General features: G+C 36.9%; 1 protein-coding gene across 3 annotated transcripts in view; it reads right to left on the minus strand.

The window, feature by feature from the left end:
* Positions 1–22,386, minus strand: part of HERC6 (HECT and RLD domain containing E3 ubiquitin protein ligase family member 6) — a 61,868-nt gene that overhangs the window by 7,481 nt on the left and 32,001 nt on the right. For 2 of the 3 annotated variants that reach the window (XM_042935923.1, XM_042935921.1), the window contains exons 11-19: positions 21,233–21,326; positions 15,873–16,062; positions 13,328–13,488; positions 8,264–8,377; positions 7,850–7,957; positions 6,381–6,542; positions 2,838–2,981; positions 1,366–1,532; positions 33–99 (exon numbers count right to left, since the gene is read on the minus strand). In XM_042935923.1, the coding sequence (XP_042791857.1) occupies positions 33–99; positions 1,366–1,532; positions 2,838–2,981; positions 6,381–6,542; positions 7,850–7,957; positions 8,264–8,377; positions 13,328–13,488; positions 15,873–16,062; positions 21,233–21,326 (1,207 nt within the window). The remainder of the gene's footprint in view (positions 1–32; positions 100–1,365; positions 1,533–2,837; positions 2,982–6,380; positions 6,543–7,849; positions 7,958–8,263; positions 8,378–13,327; positions 13,489–15,872; positions 16,063–21,232; positions 21,327–22,386) is intronic. The other variant, XM_042935924.1, reaches the window with a different exon arrangement.

The following is a 22,386-nucleotide window of genomic DNA, read 5'->3' on the forward strand; positions in this document are numbered from 1 at the left end:
TAAACTATAATCTGGTTTGCATTGGTACTCACAGAAAAATATATGTAAAGCTCTTCTCCAATGTCATCAGCTTCATTATTTAGAATTTCTTGCAAATTCCTAATGAAAATTTTCATTTAAAAAGTTATTTTTAATTTTATTTTGTTTTTAAAGTTACATTTACTAATCTTATAAAATTTCAAAAGTAATGTTTAATGGAAAAAATCTTTGACAATATAGAAGTGTATAAAATGCCAGGTAAATGTCCTCTCTTTATCTTCCCACTTCCTCTTCCTAGATTTAACCTCTTTTTACAGTTTGATTGGTTGGGTCACTGCTAACACATAGACACTGCTGTGTCTTGATGGAAATTATAGAAAGGAGCCCCTTCCTGTAGACCAGTGTTTCTCAATCTGGGGTGATTTCGGACATAGAGGACATTTGGCAAAATCTGGAAACCTCTTTGGCTGTTACAGTTAGCAAACGGGTTGCCACTGGCACCCAATGGGTAGCAACCCTATAAGCTGTTAAACATCTTTAATGCTCAGATCAGCCTCCACAATAAAGATTTATCTAGCCCAAAATGTCAGTGTTACCAAGGTTGAGAAACTCTGTTCTGGATGGCCAGGGCAGTGTAAATCTGGGCAGTTTCTTTTTCCACTAATAGTACATGAGAAGAGAATCCTTTTCCCCAATCTGTTGCCAACTCAATATTTTATGAAAAACTTTTTAACATTTGTCGATCTAGAAGCAGAAAAAGGATCTCATTTTCATTTATAGTTCTTCAATTACTAATAAGGTTGAACATATTTTCATTTTTTATTAGCCATATATATATATACACACACACACACACACACACATGCATACACACACACATACATACACTCAGCCATACATATTTATGTATGATGACACACATATACACATATATATTTATATATCAGCGATACTACTCCTTTGTCATATATGTTGCCAGTATTTTCCTTACAGGATTTAGTTTGCTTTTTAACTTAGAACAAGTATTTTTCAATTCTCAAAAAATAAAGTTGATGACACACTGATTTATTTAAATAAATATGACTATGATTTATTAAAATACATATAGCATGCATTATTCTTATTAAGAATATTGTGTTCTGTTTCCATCTAGATAAATTCAAGAGACTAGGCCAGAGCTCTAGGTTGATAATTAGAACATTTGGCTTTTCTTTATTTTTGAACATGTACTTTATTATAAGTCATGCTCAAATTCAAATTCATCAAAAGAGCATACATTTATTGCAATTAAAGACCTTTTCTCTGTGTGTATGTGTGTGATTAGCATCATTTATTCCTGAACAACTGAAACTTACTAATTACAGTCCTGGAAAAACATTTACTTACTTTCCGAGAAGAGGACTGAGTTCTATTAAATCTTGCAATGATGCCTTTTGGTCCAGAAGTTTCTTAAAGAGAGCCAGTGGGAAAGGAAGGTTGGCAACATTTAAATTGTACAGGGAGAGTCCACACAGCATCCCAAAGAGAAAATATCTCTTCTTCTCAAATTTAGGCTGGAAAAGGAAAAGAAAAAAAAGCAGCCATAATATATTAGAAATAATCAATAATCCAAAAGGATAATTAGATGAATAAAAAATGGTTTCAGTTCCCTTTTCTAAAAGTCCCAAATTAGAAACAAAATGGGCTTCAGGAAAATAAAGTTTGAAGTTTTACACAGGCTTTAATACAATTTAAATTTCTTCCATAAGTTAACATACAAATTGATAGTTCAGGTAAATAAACGAATTCACTTACTGTTACTGAAAGCATATGGGGGTATAAAAAAAATTTGCTCAGATAGCCTTATAAACCAAGGTTTTCATTATTTACTTTCATAGTCTTTGCCTTCAAATTCATGTAGAAAAACAACTCTGCAGAAGGAAGAGCACACTTTCTCTGCACTTTCATTGTGCATTAGGCATGTCATATAAGCGTGTCCCCTTGGACGATACTGCCCTCAGCCTAGGCGTGCTGACAAGGACAAGCATATGGGTCAGGGAAGGTGACTGATTCTGTCGACCGTGAAGGTGGGTGGAAAGAAGAGTCCTGATGAAACTGGATTCACTCTTCTCTCCACACTTGGTAGTCGGAGATGAGGGAAAACACTGGCCACATCTTGGTAGGCCATCACTACCATACAGCAGAGAGACCACTAGCCTGAACACTCTAAATACATTTGTAACATTTAGCCTCACAATTACTGTAAGTAAATAGGGCATGTAGATTGAGGCTATGAGGTAAGTGGCCCAAAGCCATTCACCTGCTAACATCAAGGCTGGCACTGGAATAGAAATCTTAGAATTTATATAAAATTCTAGGAATTCAAACTACCCCACAGTGACGGAAATCAGATGAGTAGTTGGGGTTGCATGGGCATGAGGCAGGGGAATGGGGAGAACGAAGCGGGGGAAGAATGGCATTAGAAAGGGGTATTAAGAAATTTTGGGGGATGATGAATATGTTCATTATTTTGACTGTGGTAATAGTTTCATGGCATATGCATACATATATCAAAACTTATCAAATCAGACACTGGATGTATCATAGTCCATTGAATCTCAATTATACTTCATAAAAGCTGTTTAAAAATTTAACGTGCATAAAATCACCTGGGGATCTTATAAAATACATGCTCTGATCTGGGGTGGGGCCTGAAGTTCTAATAGCTCCAAGAGATGCTAGAGCTGCTGCTCTGGATCATGAGTAACAAGGCTGTTTATATGATCGAATTTTACATTATCATGTATGGTTTCGTGTTGCGGTATATGGTATACTTTTTCTGTTCTGTAAAACTGTAAGAAAATAAATAAGAGACTCACGCTGACAGGAAACCACATGTAGGAACCCTCTTCAGGATATATGAACATTCCATATTCTGTCTTGGTCATCTCTTCAAATATACAGTGGAAGAACTCAGATTTTACCCCTTCTCCCACAGAACAAATTTCTTTAATAAATTCAATCTGAGGAAAGAGAACACACTCCCGGGCTCAGTTTTAAAATACAATGCCTTGATCTTTCTGGAAAAGTTTCAAACCTCCTGCAGCCATCAGAATTCCTAGAAACCCACACCCCTTCGATCCCACACCTCACTCAATTTCCTGCTGAGCAAGCAGATGCCGCAAACCTATTTATTGTCAGATTATTGTATGCGTGTGAATCCTTTACACTGTCATATGAACTAAGTAAAGGAGGATTCTAGCCAGACTTAGTATTCACCAATTATGTTGACCGGATTCTTGAACAAGATTTTGATATGCTTCAGGTCCCTGGAACACTAAATTCCCTGATTCTTCTCCCTTAATGTCTACCTTCATCTCATCATTCAGACTTTATAGCTCTGGCTCTAGTCAACAGCTATTTGGTTTCTCCTGCCTCTCCCCTCATTAGAAACTCTGATAAATTGGGGTGCCTGAATGGATCAGTCCATTAAGCGTCTGACTCTTGATCTCAGCTCAGGTCATGATCTCACATTTGTGAGATCAAGCCCCATGCTCCATGCTGGGCTCAGCACTGACAGCATAGAACCTGCTTAGGATTCTCTCTCTCCCTCTTTCTCTGCTCCTCCATTTCTCTCTCTCTCTCTCTCTCTCTCTCTCTCTCTCAAAAATAAATAAATAAACTTAAAAGAAAAGAAAACAAAACAAAAACTTCTGATAAATTGCCCTCCCAGTCCTTCTGGGTTTAGCAGCTTTGAAAGAACCATCAGACCTAACTGTCCATAGCCCTCCTGTAGGAAGTCACTATGAACTGTCCTTTTCTTTTTCTTTCTTTTTTTTTTCCCAGTTCTATTATTTATTTAATTTTATTTTTAAGTAATCTGTACACCCAACGTGGAACTCAAACTTACAACCCTGAGATCAAGAGTCACATGCTCTACCAACTAAGCCAGCTAGGCACCCCTTATTTATTTTTTAAGATGTTTTCTCTCTTTTTAAGTTTATTTATTTATTTTGAGAGAGAGCAAGTGGAGGAGGAGCAGAGAGAGAGAAAGGAGGAGAGAGAAAATCCCAAGCAGGCCTCTCACTGTCAGTGCAGAGCCTGATGTGGGGCTCAAACGCACACACCACGAAATCATGACCTGAGCGGAAATCAAGAGTCAGACACTTAACCAACTGAGCCACTCAAGCGCCCCTATTTTTTAAGATATTTTCAAGTTAAACACTTTGACACTGAACACGTATGGTAGCTTAACCTACCCAAGTATGAGATGTAAGAAGCCAAAACTGTTCTAGCTTTATTAAAAGAAAAGTTGTGCTGCAGAAATTGTCCTTTTCTAAAGTTGGGGCTCTGTGGCTAAGTACTATCCCAGTTTTCCTCCTACCTACCTTTCTAACTACTTTTCCACTTCTTCCCTGGCTAATTTCTTTTTATCGTTATAATATAAGCTTCACTAAGCATTCACTTTCTCCTTCCTTTGCCTGGAAGATCTTATCTCTGCCACTTTGATGAACCAACTCCTTGGCCACAGACCATCATCTCATCTCCAACGGCCCACATTGTGTTCCATCTGGATATCCCAATAATAAATTAAGCTTACTTCCAATTTGCTAATTTCTACTCGCTGAACACTGGCAAGTCTGCCTTCACTGTGGTCAGGACCCACTCACAAGTGGCCTCAACAACCTTGCCTTGTTAGGAGTCTGTATTTTGATTGGCTCTGTCTTGAAGCTCAGCTTCCTACCTCTTTGTCATCTCCTGTGGGCAGAATAATTTTATATTGATTTCCTCATAATCAAAATTTAAAAGAAAGTAGATACAGAGGGAGATACACAACTAGAAAGTCTGGCCTATAAAATAGCTTCTTTGTTTTCCATTTAGTCCCACGGTGGAAAATATCCCTCTCCTGTCTGAGTGCTACCCTCCAGGTTCTGGCTTTCCCTCTGAGAGCCTAAGTTATCCTCTCATACCAGGAAAATCTCCCTTCTGTACAGAGTCCAGCTTTTATTTAAAAAGTTACTCATTCTATGTCCTCAACAGGGCAAATGATCTGAGCTCCAACACAGTAAAAACCCTACAGGTACCCAAAAGGATGAAGTGAAAGATGATTAGAATTAGAACCAATACAGTAGAAACTCTGTGACTAAAACCAGAGCCGGGGCCACCTGGGTGGCCCACTCAGTTAAGCCTCCAACTCTTGATTTCAGCTCAAGTCGTGATCTCACGGTTTATGAGTTTGAGCCCCGTGTCAGGTTCAAACTGTCAGTGCAGAGCCTGCTTGGGATTCTCTTTCTCTCCCTCTCTCTCTGTCCCTCCCCCCCTCCTCTCAAAATAAATAAATAAACCTTGAGGCACCTGGGTGGCTCAGTTGGTTAAACTTCCGACTTCAGCTCAGGTCATGATCTCTCAGTCTGTGAGTTCAAGCCCCACGTCGGGCTCTGTGCTGACAGCTCAGAGTGTGGAGCTGCTTCAGATCCTATGTCTTCCTCTGTCTCTGCCCCTTCCCTGCTCATGCTCTGTCTCTTCGCCGTTCAAAATTGAATAAATATTTAAAAAAATTTTTTAAATAAATAAATAAACCTTAAAAATAAAATGAAACTAGAGCCAAAAAGTAGGAAAAGTATCTATTCTACCAGCTGCTTGTCGATGGCATTAATAGCCCAAATTCTGTACCCCTCCTCGATCCATATCTGTTGCATGTAACTCTGCAGTTTCTCCCATTAAAGAAGCTGAGTATATTTCATCGCCCTTGACTTGGGTTCAGCCATGTAACTTGCTTTGACTAAAGCAACTTTAGTTGTGTTATTAGGCTTGCTAACTTGTACCTCTGGCACTGAAGTGAGAAGAATACTATGCTTGCTGGTCCCAGGAAGATGAAAAGCACAGGAAGCAGATCCAAACTGTCCCAGCCAAGCTTAATCTAGCCTAGATCATCCAATACCTAGCCAACTCCCAAATATGTAAACAAGTGCAGACAAAAATCAGTAAAGCCACCCAAATGAATTCGATCTAAATCAGCAGATCCTTAGTTGAATTTCAGATCTCTATAATAAGTTATTGTTATTTTAAGTAATTAAGCTTTGGGATGGTTCACTATGCAGCAATTTTGTAGTCATAGGTAATGAATAGTTAACACCTAATCCCAATATTCAATTAAACATCCCATAGCTTTTCTCTAAAGGGTAAGCAATTTTTTTTCTAATTTTTAATTAAGGGATCTCTGTGCCTGGTGTGGTGCTCAGTCTTACAACTCCAAGATGAAGAGTTTCATGCTGTACGGACTGAGCCAGCCAGGCACCCCAGATTGTGGAAAACCATACAGCTGATAACTATAGTTGCAAAGGCAGGCTCCTCCTTTACTACATTATATAAATGTTCCCCTTTCACATTAATAAAAATGTCCAATGAGACTTTTACTGTACCACTAATAATTTACAGAGGTCAGTGTCTTCAACTTGGCTTAACTGAAGCAGAGCATCTTCAACTAGATGACTTCGTCTGACTCTAAGTGTAAATGTAGGTTGTCCATCCTTTGTTGGCAGATTCACTTGCCCCCAATCCAGGTATTCTTTCTGTTTTAAGCCCTAAAAAAGAAATATTTTAGGAATCTCATAGGAACACTAGGAAGTGTTTAATATTTCAAATAAACATAGTCTGCATAGCATATACTTATGCCTACTACTGCTGTATATACTCATACTGTAATTATTTAAGAAAAAAGGGCATCATAATCTACACTACATTGTGAAAAACAAAGAGATCACAGGATCTGTGAAACCATGGCATCTAGGAATTATATACAAGGAATTAGTCACCATGGAGGTACAGCTAAATAATTACAAGCTATCTCATTTGTAGTAAACATGATCCTTTTTTAAAAAACATTTTTAAAAAGTTTTTTAATGTTTATTTTTGAGAGAGAGAGAGAGAGAAAAAATGCAAGTGGGGGAGGGGCGGAGAGAGGGAGACACAGAATCTGAAGCAGGCTCCAGGCTCCAACCTGTCAACACAGAGCCCGATGTGGGGCTTGAACCCACAAACTGTGAGATCATGATCTGAGCCAAAGTCGGACGCTGAACCCACTGAGCCACCCAGGCGCCCCTGGAAACATTTAATAATTAAAGAAAAAGGATTAAGCATCATTCCACTTTCCTGTGTGAATGTAGCCAAGTGACCCTGGTTGATGAGGAAAAGTTCTTTACAGAATTTAGTCAGTAACTTTGGAAGTAATGATAAGATTAGAAATAATGCCATTGTGCAAACTTCAACCAAAACAATGGATAGAATTATTAAATAAAATGTTGACGCGGGGGTGGGGTGCCTGGGTGGCTCAGTCAGTTAAATGTCCAACTCATGATTTTGGCTCGGGTCATGATCCCCGGGTCATGGATCAAGCCCCATGTCAGGCTCCACATTGAGTATCAGGCTGCTTAATATATTCTCTCTCTCTCTCTCTCTCTCTCTCTCTCTCTCTCTTCCCCTCTGCCTCTCTCACCTGCTTTTGTGCTCTCTCTCTCTCAAAAAAAAAAAAAAATAAATAAATAAATAAATAAGATAAATAAATAAATAAATAAAGCATTAATGGGAAGCATTAAAATGGAAGAATCATGTGGTCACCACCTGAACCCACTGAAGAATCTCAGCATGAATAAGAGTGAAACAACCAGAAAGGATGCACTGAAGTATGGAGAGGTGAAAGAAAATTGGGCCTGGGATTTGCTTTAAAATACTTCAGCTAAAATAGTGACAACTAAAAAACAAGTCAGAAATGGGGAAGTGCAGCAAAATGTTGATGACTTCTGAAATTTTGTGATAGGGCTCACTACACCATTATCTCTATTTTGTATATGTTAGTAATTTTACATAATAAAAAAAAGTAGAGCATACATACCATTATTTTTAAATAGGACTCAGCTTGTAATAATTTAATTTTGGATGGCAAATTAAAAATAAATGGAAAATCACTGAAAATAATGGGACTGAGGTTTTCCGCAGGTATCTAAAAAATAGAAAGAGATAATAATAGTTTTAATAATTAAAAGGGGGAAAAACTTTTTCCCTTTACCTCATCACTGTAAATTGTTTTGCTCTATACTTTTTGGAATCTGTTTTTAAGAATTCAAATTATCTAGAAAAAATTTCTAAGAAAATGTATTTCTAAAAAAATGATCATCTAATTTAGCAATTTAGCATTGCAGTGAAGAAATTTTCAAATCTTGAGTTATCAAAGAGATACCTACATAGCTATTAATATGTCCTCCTATAAAAGAATGAACATTTTCAGAAGGAAAAATATTACTCTTACTAGGTTGTTATCCCTAAGGAACAGTCTTCTTCTGTCTTCATGAAAGTTCAGCAAATAGGAGAGTTCGTTTATGTTGAAAGTATCTTCTGGTAGTCGACACCTAGCTTTATTTACCTTAAAGAAAACATGACTTGTTAGTTTTATTTTCTATCAATAAGTGATTATATATATATTACATATATATTATATATGTATATGATATATATTACATATATGTAATATATATGATATATATGATATATATTACATATATGTAATATATATGATATATATGATATATATGTAATATATATAATATATGATATATATTACATATATGTAATATATATCATATATATAAATATAATATGGCTATTATATGATTAGAGCTCTATAAACCCAATGCATTTGTCAATGATGAAACAGAGTTCTATAAAACTTCCATTTTTTGATATATAATTTACCTAATTTTCATAAATACTGTAAAAGATAACATGTTGGCAGTGGAGATTAGTAAAACAATTCTTAGAGTACAGGTTTACTAGAAACAATTTCTAGATCTTGAGAATAAATCACCATAAAGGGGTGCCTGGGTGGCTCGGTTGGTTGAACATCCAACTTTGGCTCAGGCCATGATCTCACAGTTCATGAGTTTGAGCCTCATATTGGGCTCTCTGCTGTCAGCCCAGGGCCCACTTCATAACCTCTGTCTCCCTTTCTCTCTGCCCCTTACCCACTCGTTCTCTCTCTCTCAAAAATAAATAAACATTTAGAGGTGCCTGCGTGGCTCAGTTGGCTAAGTGTCCGACTTCGGCTCAGGTCATGATCTCGCGGTCCATGAGTGCAAGCCCCGCATTGGGCTCTGTGCTGACAGCTCAGAGCCTGGAGCCTGTTTCAGATTCTGTGACTCCCTCTCTCTCTCTGACCCTCCCCCATTCATGCTCTGTCTCTCTCTGTCTCAAAAATAAATAAACGTTAAAAAAAATTTTGTTTAAATAAAAAAATAATAATAAATAAACATTTAAAAAAGGCACCATAAAAATCCAAGGAACTTTTGATAAATTCAGCCCTTTCTCCATTGATTAATATTAATTTTTCACATACTACTTGTCAGGTGTGAGACAAAACATAGCTGAAAAGTGTCCTTGCTGACACATAGCTTACAGTCTAGTACGTAGTCAGCAAACTCTTTCTTAAATCCAAACAGTAAATATTTGAACTTGGGACCATACAATATCTGGTGCTATTCAACTCTTCCATTTTGTAGCACAAAACCACCTTAGACAATATGAAAACAAGTGTGGGTATGTTCCAATAAAACTTTATTTACAAAAATATGAGGCTACCCATGGGTATAGATTACCAACCCATAGTCTAGTAGATAAAAACAAGTAGTCAGGCAAGGAGGATACAATTTCTGATTGGAGAAGGACTTAAGGGGTTTAAGAAGGCTTTCCAGAGGAAGCAATTCTGGAAAATCAATGCTCTAAATAAGCCTCTATCATATCAAATTAATCCAAAAGATAGAAGACAGGAAATAAAAAATCTAAGAATATAAATTAAGGAAGTAAATAACACGTACAGGGGAGAGGATCAACAAGTAAAAAGATTGGTTCTTTAAAAAACTTTCTGGTAAGACTTTGTAAAAGGAAAAAAAACACACAACCATTATCAAGAATGAAAAATGGGATAAGCCTACAGATTTTGATGTGTACTTTTTCTTAAAGAAGTACATTACAAAACATCTTCAGTCTCATAAAGTTTCTCCCTTATCAAAATTCCCAATTATATTGCAACTACGTGGATGGAACTGGAGGGTATTATGCTAAGTGAAATTAGTCAGAGAAAGACAAAAATCATATGACTTCACTTATATGAAGACTTTAAGAGACAAAACAGATGAACATAAGGGAAGGGAAACAAAAATAATATAAAAACAGGGAGGGGGACAAAACAGAATAGACTCATAAATATGGAGAACAAACTGAGGGTTACTGGAGGGGTTGTGGGAGGGGGGATAGGCTAAATGGGTAAGGGGTATTAAGGAATTCTACCCTGAAATCATTGTTTCACTATATGCTAACTAATTTGGATGTAAATTTTAAAAAATTAAAAATAAAATTAAAAAAATTCCCAATTATTTTCTGCCAAACATTTTCCTTATATGCATTACTTTAAAAATATGTGTATGGGTCACCTGGGTGGTTCAGTTGGTTAAGCGTCCAACTTCAGCTCTGGTCATGATGTCATGGTTTGTGGGTTCAAGCCCCACATTGGGCTTTGTGCTGACAGTGCAGAGCCTGCTTAGAATTCTCTGTCTCCCTCTCTCTCTGCCCCTCCCCAACTCATGCTCATGTTCTCTCTCTCAAAAACATATAAACATTAAAAAAATTTTTTAATAAAAGTAAATTTTAAAAAATAAAATGTAAATTAAAAAATACCTGACTCCTCATGATTCTTATTTGTCTTCTTAAGACTCCAATTAGCAATTCACCATAGCATCAAAAACAATGAAATGCTTACGAATCAATTTAATCAAGGAGGTGAAAGACCTGTACACCAAAAACTGTAAGACTTTGATGAAAGAAATTGAAGAAAACACAAATAAATGGAAATACAGCCTTTCTTTATGGATTAGAAGAATTAATATCGGGGGAACCTGGGTGACTCAGTCAATTAAGTGTCCAATGCTTGGGTTTCAGCTCAAGTCACGATCTCACAGTTTCATGAGTTCAAGCCCCACATCGGGTTCCTCACTGGCAGTATGGAAGCTGCTTGGGATTGTCTGTCTTCCTCTCTCCCTGCCTCTCTCCAACTTGTGCCCTCTCTGTCTCTCTCAAAATAAATAAATTTAAAATAAAGAAGAATTAATATTGTTAAAATGTCTATAGCAGCTAAAGTTATCTATAGATAAGATGTAATCCCTCTCCAAATTCCAAAGGCATTTTTCACAGAGTTAAGAAAAACAGTCTTAAAATTCATATGAAACCACAAAAGATTGAACAGTCAAAGCAGTCCTGAGAAAGAAGAACAAAACTGGAGGCCTCACAACTCCAGATTTACAACTATACTATAAAGCTATAGTAATGGTACTGGCATAAAAATAGACTCATAAACCAATGGAACAGAATCAAGAGACCAGAAATAAAACCTCACAAAAATGGTCAACTAACATTTGACAAAGGAGCCAAGAAAACTCAATGGGGAAAGGATAGTCTTTTCAATAAATATTGGGGCAACTGGATGACCATATTCAGAAGAATGAAATTGGACCCCTATCATATACCACTCGGAAAAATTTACTTGAAATGGATTAAAGACTTAAACATAAGGCCATAAAACTCCTAGAATAAAACCTAAGGGGAAAGCTCCTTGACATTGGTCTTGGCAATGATTTTTTTGGATATGACAACAAAAGCACAAGCAACAAAACCAAAAATAAGTAAGTGGGACTACCAAAAACTAAACTACAAAGTTTCTACACAGCAAAAGAAACAACAATAAAATAAAAAGGCAACCTATGAAATGGGAGAAAATACTTGCAAATTGTATATTTCATAAGAAATTAATGTCTAAAATATATACAGAACACATGCCACTGATCAAACAAAACAATCTAATTTTAAAAATGGGCAGAGGAACTGAATAGATGTTTTTCCAAAGAAGACATACAGATGGCCAATGGGTACATGAAAAGATGGTCAACATCCATAATCATCAGGGAAATGCAGCTCAAAGTACACAGTGAAATATCACCTCATACTTGTTAGAATGGCTGTCATCAAAAAAACAAAAGATAAGTGTTGGCATGGATACAGAGAAAAGGGAACCTTTGTACACTGCAGGTGGGAATGTTAATTGGTGCAGCCACCACGGGAAACAGTATGGAGGTTCCTCAAAAAATTAAAAACAGAACTACCATATGATCTAGCAATCCCACTTCTTGCTATATTAAAAAATATATTCATCTGAATAAATATATTCACTTCAAAGGAAATTAAATCACTATCTCAAAGAGATGTCTGCACCCCCATGTTTAATGCAGCATTATTTACAAAAGCCAAGACAAGAAAACAACTTAAGCATCCTGGATGGATGAATAGATAAAGAAGATGTATATAAACACTGGAATACAATTCAGCCATGAGGGAGAAGGAGATCCTGCCTTTTGCGACAACAGGGATGGGACTTAGGATAAGTCAAATAACTCAGACAGAGAAAGAAAAATATGTATGATACCACTTATCTATGAAGCTGAACTCAGAAACAGAAAGTAGAATGGTGGTTGTCAGGGAGTGGGGGAAATGGGAAGATATTGGTCAAAGGGTTCAAACTTCCAGTTGTAAAATGAGTAAGTATAGATGTATCAAAGCAATATACTGCACACTTTGAAGTCACACAATATGTCAATTATGTCTCAATAAAGCTAGGTAAAAAAAAGAAATATACTACTTTAGAAATACCGGTGCATTAGTACTTCTGAAATGAACTAATTTTTGTACCTAATGTTTTCTCCTGTTGAGATTGATATTTTATGGTGAAATTGGTTTTGATTGCCATTTAAATTTATATTTATAAAATCATCTTACTTTAGCCAATTATTTTTAATTGAACAATACTAATTTAATTCTGCTCTTTACTTAAAATGCTCTGGCTCCTCCCTATCCCCCAACAATCATTAGGTTTATTAGTAGGCTAATTTTAAATTACTTCTGGATTATGTTGTGTACTGTACTGAAAATAATAATCATTCTCATTTTTTAGTATTTGTGCATATGATATATGTGATATATATTACATATAACCTGTATATAAAATATGTAACATATATGTAATATATATGACTAGAGTCTAGCCAATTAGCAAAACAAGCAAAATTCTGAATTACTAAGAACTGAATAAAATATTTTGTTTTAGAAATAAAATAAGACTCCAATTGGCTGAGACCTAAAAGTTTTTAATTGAGTAAAATCATATATATATATATATGTATATGTATGTGTGTATATATATGTATATGTATGTGTGTATATATATATATATATATATATATATATATATATATATATTCAGATGAACCCTTACCTTATACACTTGTTTCACCATTCCTAGAAGAGCTTTAAGATTGCAGTGATTCTCATTGGTTTCAATTTTAGGCCAGGAACGCAGCTGAGAGACGATGGCATTTTTGAGCATCTGGACCAGTGTATTGAGAGAAGATTCTTGCAAAGATCCCCAGCACTTCTCTGGGGGGTATAAAATCAGCCATGATAAATATGCACCCTCCAAAAAAATCCTCAGTTTCTTCCAGGTTCTTTAACGTATGAAATAGATAACAGTTTCCATTTCTGATGGCAAAACATATAAAATATCTTGTCTCGGGGTACCATCCTGGACATTTATTACTCACAGATGTGAAAAAATGTTTTTCCCTCATCAAATATCATTGGAATTGAAAGTTCAGATGTAGGATTCTGAAGAAATTTGTTGATCATATTAATACTTGACTACTTGATTGATTTCATGATTTTCAAACAAAATTCCATAGAGTATCTATAAAATCTGAAAACTTGCATAAGAATACACACACATGCACACATATAATGTCATCAAGGACATTTTTGATTTGAGGAAAATAAAATATCTTTTCAGACTTTATGAACACCTGGTATATATGGATATATTTTTTAAATTAACTCAATAACAATATTTTAATATTACTTTGTTCCAACCTAGATATTTGTATCTTTAAAACATAATTCTCAGAAAGCAAACCTATCAAATATTAAAATAGCTAATTAAATTAAAATAATATGACCCAGATGTATGAAATGCAGACTTACATAGTAGAGATTCCATAAATGGACACAAATACATAGGATACTTGAGTATATGATAAATGTGGCATTACATATTAGTGGGAATGAAACAGATCATTCAGTGAATGTATGGGAACAACTGAAAACTTTTCCAGAAAAAGATAAAGCTTAATCAAGATAAACTCTGAATGGATCAAAGAGTTAAACATAAAAATGAACCAATAAAAATTCTAGTAGAAGTGGGGCACCTGGCTGACTCAGTCAGTAGAGTATGTGACTCTTGAACTCAGGGTCATGAGTTCAAGCCCCACACTGGGCATGGAGCCTACTTTAAAAAAAAAAAAAAATTCTAGTAGGAGTATGGGAAATTTTTTTAAATTTCAGAGGGAGTAGGCTTTTTGAAATACGATCCAAACTCAGCGACCATATAAGAAAATGTTTACATAGTAGGCTTCATTAAAATATTTTCAAATAATTATGCATGTGAAAACTCCACAAAATAAAAAAAATTAATAACCCAGAGAAAAAAGACTTGTAATTCATATTATTGATAAAGAATTAGTTGCCTTAATCATTTAAAAGCTTCTAAATAGGAGCGCCTCGTTGGCCTAATCAGTTAAGCTTGATTTCAGCTCAGGTCATGATGTCACAGTTGTGGGATCAAGCTCCATGCCGGGCTCCATGCTGACAGCACAGAGCCTGCTAAACTTTAAAAAATAAAATAAAATAGGGGTGCCTGGCTGGCTCAGTCAGTTGAACATCTGACTTCAGCCAAGGTCGTGATCTCACAGTGGATTAAAGTCCCACATTGGACTCGCTGCTGTCAGCACAGAGCCCGCTTCAGATACTGTCCCTCTCTCTCTCTGTCCCTCCCCTGTTCACAACTCTCTTTTTCTCTCTCAAAAATAAACATTAAAAAAATAAAGTAAAAACTAAAAAGCTAAATAAAAAAGAAAAACACTAACAACAACACATGGGAAAATGGGTTAAGAGGGAAGAACTGATAGTTTCCAGACTATAATATACAAATGGAACTGAGATATAGGAAAACCAGCACAATCTCATTCATAATGAGAAAACTAAAATTCAAATTAAGAGACTTTTTTCTTCAGAATGGCAAATATCAAAGTCTAATAATACTGTAGAAAAATGTGTGGGCTGATGCTCTCATATTTGTTGATGAAATGTAAACTGGTATATCCTCTGTCAGGGTTGCCATGTTGCACTGACCTGCAGTTTATTTAGATTACAATGTGAACGGTGGCCACTTAAAGTTCTGTGGAGGGTCTCTCAAAACTTAAAAAAAAAAAAAAAAAAAAAGTTAACGTTTGTTTTTTTTGAGAGACATAGCATGAGCAGGGGAAGGGCAGAGAGAGAGTGAGACATAGAATCCAAAGTGGGCTCCAGACTCTGAGCTGTCAGCACAGAGCCCAACATGGGGCTCAAACTCGCGAACCACGAGATCATGACCTGAGCCGAAGTCAGACACTTCACTGACTGAGCCATCCAGGTGCCCCAAAATTTCTCAAGTTTTAAAACATAAACAAAAAGTTTTCAAGTATAGATTTATTTTGACTGGATCCTCTATGGTTATTAAACTCTGAAGTCAAAGCCATGTCCAAGTCTAAGAGTTACACATGCTTTGTATAAGAGTAATGATTATAATAATGTTAGGTTAATCTTTTCAAACATTCACATACCACATACCCAAACATTTGTGTATTTTTAAATCTTCTATCCAAAATTTGCTCCATCTTTTACTTCAGTGATTGTTGAGAGTACAGATAAAGTGAAAAATTAATCAAACTTACTCAGGACTCGTAAAGATCGGTCACTCATTTTACAAACAGCTTCTGCATATGGAACCACCAGACTCCTCCAGTTCTTAGAATCATGCATCACAGGACATTCTGGGAGCAGAAGGAAAACTGATAATGCTTCTTGGTGTGGAGAATGACATGGAAGAGCTCTGAGCAGATTATCCCTAAAACCTGTAGTTATCTGTGGTTGAAAGGATCAGGGAAAGGGCCCAGAATATATTAGATACAGATTATAGTGAAAAACAAGCTATGGGACTAGGGGTTTCATTCCACTATTTTCCAATGGTGTAATCATTTAGTTTTCCTCAGACCTTCTGTTCAAACTCCAAAACTCCTTGCATACCAAATGCCTCTAATGTATTATGTGAGAGCCATCCTCCCTATTTTATACTGGGATGCATGAAAGAAATAAAGTGAAGTCACATGTGCATGTACATGCTGTGTGAATCATGGACTCAATTAGAGACTGACACATCAAAGATCCATACCCAAATCTATGACTTAAAATCCAACATGGCAGAGATAATGGCATACGTTCACCTCACCAATACTGTTTCATTTTCCTTCTAGGCTCCCAGGAAGATGGCATTTCCCAGCCTCCCCTGCAGTTATATGGGGCCATATGATTGAGTTCTGGCTAATGAGATATGAATGAAATGTGTATATGAAATATGTATATCACTTCTAGGCATGACCCCTGCAACCTCTCATGTAACCTTCTATACTCGCTTTCCTTATCTGCCAACTGAATACAAAAGATATACTGGAGGATTTCATGGCTCCAGTGCCTAGAACTCCAGAAAAAAGGAACCCAAATCACTCCTCAGTGAAATTATGCAGAGGTGGGAAAGGTAGCAGAATATACACTCAGAGATATGCCACTCTGGGGGCACCTGGGTGGCTCAGTCAGTTAAGCGTTCGACTCCTGATCTAGGCTTAGGTCATGATTTCATGGTTCATGGGATCGAGCCCCATGTCAGTCTGTGCTAATGGTGCGGAGCCTGCTTGGGTTTCTCTCTCTCTCTCTCTCTCTCTCTCTCTCTCTGCCCATCCTTCACTTGTGCTCTCTCTCTCAAAATGAATAAACTTAAAAAAAATATATGCCACTCTGGCATGAGGATTATTTTGAGCTGAAGGCAGGTGAGAAAAAGCAGGCACAGGACAAGCTCTCTGGCTTCCCTCTATCTACTTGAAAACAATATAAATTCCCCCTGTAAAGGTGTCCTCCTGCCGCTAACTTCTGTACCAGGAGAAGGGCAAGAACCTTATCAGCAGAGATGAACAGGCATTGAGAAAGAGTCTACAGAGGGACAAAACATAAGAGACTCTTAAATACAGGGAACAAATGGAGGGTTGCTAGAGGGGTTTTGGGTGGGGAATGGGCTAAATGGGCAAGGGGCAGTAAGGAGGACACTTGTGAGGATGAGCACTGGGTGCTATATACAGGGGATGAATTACTAAATTCTACTCCTGAAATCATTATTGCACTATATGCTAACTTGGGTGTAAATTTTTAAAAATAAAAGAGAAAAAGAGTCTACACAAATAAACCTTATGATCTAGACCTTATCTAACATGAGCTTCCCCAGATATTTGCCTTCCTGCATTTTGGCGCCCTTAGAAGCTCAAGGTTTGGCGCCCTTAGAAGCTTATTGTTCTTTTGCTAAGATGCTATATAACCAAGTTCTAACCACGCTTTAGTTACTCATCACTGAGTGTATATGCAGCATGCACACACATATTAATAAACTTCTGTTTATTTCTCTCCCATTAATCTGTCTTTTCTCAGTCTAATTTGCAGGGTCCCAGCCAATGAAACTAAGATGGGTGGAGGGGAAACATTTCCTCTTCCTCCTCTGCATGTGTTTCCTGTCTCCAACCCTCATTGGACTACGATGTGAAAAGAAGTCTTCATTGTGTTAAGCCACTGAGATTTGGAAGTTGTTTGTTAACAACAGCTAGCATCATTTATTCTATTTAATAGATCTTAGATGCTTTTAACAACAGTGTCTATCTCCACATGTCAGAAGGATTAAGATGATATTTGCAACAATAAAAGTACTATATATTATTACATTAATGTTCTTACAATTTATTTTTTCCAGATGTCCAGAAGAACATGATTTATATGGAATGCTAGTAGGCATATATAGGAAAATAATGTCACACAAAGTCAAATAACTTTGAGAAAAATAGGGCCAAAACAGCTAGATTTCTTTTGGTGTATGACATCATAGAATCTTTGATTTACTGATGTACAGTAAATAGTATGCAGTGTATCCAAAGTTGTTTCACTTAGAACCTGTTTTCAGGGAGCATTCTGTGAAACTAATGTTCCTTGGAACTCACACTGGGAATAGCACCCCAAGTTATCTCCCATATAACCTAAATAAATTTATTTTTTAAATGCATTCTAGGGGCACCTGGGTGGCTCAGTTGGTTAGGTGTCCGACGTTGGCTCAGGTCATGATCTCACGGCTCATGAGTTCGAACCCCACAATGGATCCTGTGCTGACAGCTCAGAACCTGGAGCCTGCTTCAGATTCTGTCTCCCTCTCTCTCTGTTCCTCCCCTGCTTGTGTTCTGTCTTGTCTCTCTCTCAAAAATAAATAAACATTTAAAAAATAATAAAATATATTTGATAACATCTATTCTTCTTCATCTTGACAATAAAAGTATCTACTATATGGCACAAAAACAGACACATAGACCAATGGAATAGAATAGAAATCCCAGAACTAGACCCACAAACGTATGGCCAACTCATCTTTGACAAAGCAGGAAAGAACATCCAATGGAAAAAAGACAGTCTCTTTAACAAAGGGTGCTGGGAGAACTGGACAGCAACATGCAGAAGGTTGAAACTAGACCACTTTCTCACACCATTCACAAAAATAAACTCAAAATGGATAAAGGACCTGAATGTGAGACAGGAAACCATCAAAACCCTAGAGGAGAAAGCAGGAAAAGACCTCTCTGACCTCAGCTGTAGCAATCTCTTACTCGACACATCCCCAAAGGCAAGGGAATTAAAAGCAAAAGTGAATTACTGGGACCTTATGAAGATAAAAAGCTTCTGCACAGCAAAGGAAACAACCAACAAAACTAAAAGGCAACCAACGGAATGGGAAAAGATATTTGCAAATGACATATCGGACAAAGGGCTAGTATCCAAAATCTATAAAGAGCTCACCAAACTCCACACCCGAAAAACAAATAATCCAGTGAAGAAATGGGCAGAAAACATGAATAGACACTTCTCTAAAGAAGACATCCGGATGGCCAACAGGCACATGAAAAGATGTTCAACGTCACTCCTTATCAGGGAAATACAAATCAAAACCACACTCAGATATCACCTCACGCCAGTCAGAGTGGCCAAAATGAACAAATCAGGAGACTGTAGATGCTGGCGAGGATGTGGAGAAACGGGAACCCTCTTGCACTGTTGGTGGGAATGCAAATTGGTGCAGCTGCTCTGGAAAGCAGTGTGGATGTTCCTCAGAAAATTAAAAATAGACCTACCCTATGACCCAGCAATAGCACTGCTAGGAATGTATCCAAGGGATACAGGAGTACTGATGCATAGGGGCACTTGTACCCCAATGTTTATAGCAGCACTCTCAACAATAGCCAAATTATGGAAAGAGCCTAAATGTCCATCAACTGATGAATGGATAAAGAAATTGTGGTTTATATACACAATGGAATACTACGTGGCAATGAGAAAAAATGAAATATGGCCTTTTGTAGCAACATGGATGGAACTGGAGAGTGTGATGCTAAGTGAAATAAGCCATACAGAGAAAGACTGATACCATATGGTTTCACTCTTATGTGGATCCTGAGAAACTTAACAGAAACCCATGGGGGAGGGGAAGGAAAAAAAGAAAAAAGAGGTTAGAGTGGGAGACAGCCAAAGCATAAGAGACTGTTAAAAACTGAGAACAAACTGAGGGTTGATGGGGGGTGGGAGGGAGGGGAGGGTGGGTGATGGGTATTGAGGAGGGCACCTTTTGGGATGAGCACTGGGTGTTGTATGGAAACCAATTTGACAATAAATTTCATATATTAAAAAAAAAAAAGTATCTACTATATATTAAAGAACACTACTTTCCCTTCCAAATGTGGGGACCCAAAATGGTATATATACAAGATGACTTGAAACCAAAGGCATGTGGATATAGCTGATGTAGAAGGAAGACTTCAGATCTTCCCTTATCTGACTAAAGTCAGGGCCTTCCAAGAAACTTGGAGGGCAGGTTTCACTGCCAGGTAAAGACCAGCCACTTGCACTTGGATGAGAAATCACACAAACATTATCACAAGCTGTCATATCTTCCATTTGTCCCTCTTAAAGCCCATTTGTCTCCCTGAAAAGTCCAGTTTTCTCAAAGAAACCTCTTCTCCCCCAATCCCTTTTCCCTATTCCCTATTAATTGGTATATAAGCCCTCATCCCTAGCTGTTCAGGGAGCCTCTTCATCTAAATGCTCCCCGCAAACACGGGGAATATTTACTCAGTCTATTAATCCTGTTTGTTACTCAGTCTATTACTCTTTTTTTTGTTTAAATTTTTAATGTTTATCTTTAAGAGAGAGACAGACCACAAGTGGGGGAGGGGCAGAGAGAGAGGGAGACACAGAATCTGAAGCAGGCTCCAGGCTCTGAGCTGTCAGCACAGAGGCCGACATGGGGCCCAAACCCACAAGCTGTTGAGATCATGACTTGAGCTGAAGTCAGACGTTCAACCTACTGAGCCACCCAGGCACCCCATCAGTCTATTACTCTTGTTACTCAGTCATGAACTCACATGAACCTGAGTTTGTAGAGGGAAAATTTTCCAACACAACCCAGAATCATAAAATATCTAACTAGAATAGAGCTTAAAAAGGAACTCCATAAATAAGGAACCCCTCAAAAAGGTAAAGAAAATGTAACCCAAATAGGATAAGGGATGAATTGGTAGCAGATTCATCTTAACTGGATTTGACATTCATCTCAAAAGAAAGAACAGGATTTCTATTCTCCTAGTCCAGGTAAAAATTATCTTACTTCCCAAACTAGTGCTATATTCATATGTCTGCTAATGGTTATTTACCTCTCAAGCATTGGTTTTTCATGTTGAAAACAAAAGTACTGTATTTACAGGACATTTAAACATTCAGTAAGAAAGTAAATGCCAGCTTGGAATATAGTGTCTGGAATATAGTAACCTTATTATGAACACTAGCCGTCTCCCTTATCACAGAGTCTCTCTGACTCAGCTCCGAACAAAATTCAACTGCATTCATATTGGTTCCTATAAAGAAATTCTATTGCTCTATTTCTCAAGTAAATATTGGCTATTACCATGGAAGAAATCCATTCTGTTTTTGTCAACTTCTCGAAGGTATCTCTTGCCATTTGTAAGTCCACATCAATGGAAATCGTTTCTACAGATTCTCTTTGGATACAAGAAATGTAAACAAAACAAAACACATAAACAGATAGAAAAGAATATTTCTAAACTTCATACATATTTATTGCTTTATTTTATTAAATAGCATATATAAACATTTTTCTTACAATTTGTCTCCTTTCAAAATTATGAATTTTTTTGGCACACAAAAATAATTATAAAATTTATATTCTCCTAAAAGAGAGTAGGTTACTATTATTGCTAGAGTAGCTACAAGTTTGGGTTGCAATAATGGCAAAATTTCATAGGCTACATCTGAGAACCAAAAACGTTTACCCCCACACTCAGCCTGTACACTAAAATCTGAAACTACCCCCGCCCCCAACACACACAACACACCTTACCATCATCTACATTTACATTACTTTAGGATTCCACTGTTTCATTAGCATGACTTCACTATTTCAAAAGACACTAGCCCAGGCAAATGGCTTGATTGTTCATTATAGGAACTTCCTGAAAAGACCCATTAACTCTTCAGTGGAAAGCATTAACAGATAGTTTATGCTCTAAGATTGTCTGAATCTCTTGCCTAAAGTTGTTGCCTTGCTGTTTCCACCCACCCTGGATCACTGTATCTTCTCCCAATCCTAATCAAGCCTCCAGCTTTCCCCTCCCATGTTGAAAGACCTGGCCTAAACCAAACTGCCAATTCTTGATAAATTCCAACCTAGCCTTCCCTCTCAGAAACACTATCAAATCTTTGTTTAGGTGTGGTGTTTTCCTGGGTTCTGTTGGTGATATTTGAAGAGACTTGAATTCTGTCAAATAATTTTTTGTAATGTTCTATCAAGAAATACTTTATGCTTGCTGAATAACTGGTCAAGAGTAATGCCAGGGCTAAAATATTTATGCAAATATTCAAACAAAGTATTTTAAATCTCCCCTTAAAATATTTTGTCCTTTGCAGTCTTTGGCATCTTAAGACCAAACCTCGAGGCTCATCATTCCTGGGAGGATACTTTTCCACTTTAGTAAGATAATATTCTAAGTGTAGAAAATATTCTATATGCAGTAAGGATTAGCCTGAGGCTAGAGCAGGGGA

The sequence above is a fragment of the Panthera leo genome, chromosome B1 (genome assembly GCF_018350215.1).
Source record: "Panthera leo isolate Ple1 chromosome B1, P.leo_Ple1_pat1.1, whole genome shotgun sequence".
NCBI classification, from domain to species: Eukaryota; Metazoa; Chordata; class Mammalia; order Carnivora; family Felidae; genus Panthera; species Panthera leo.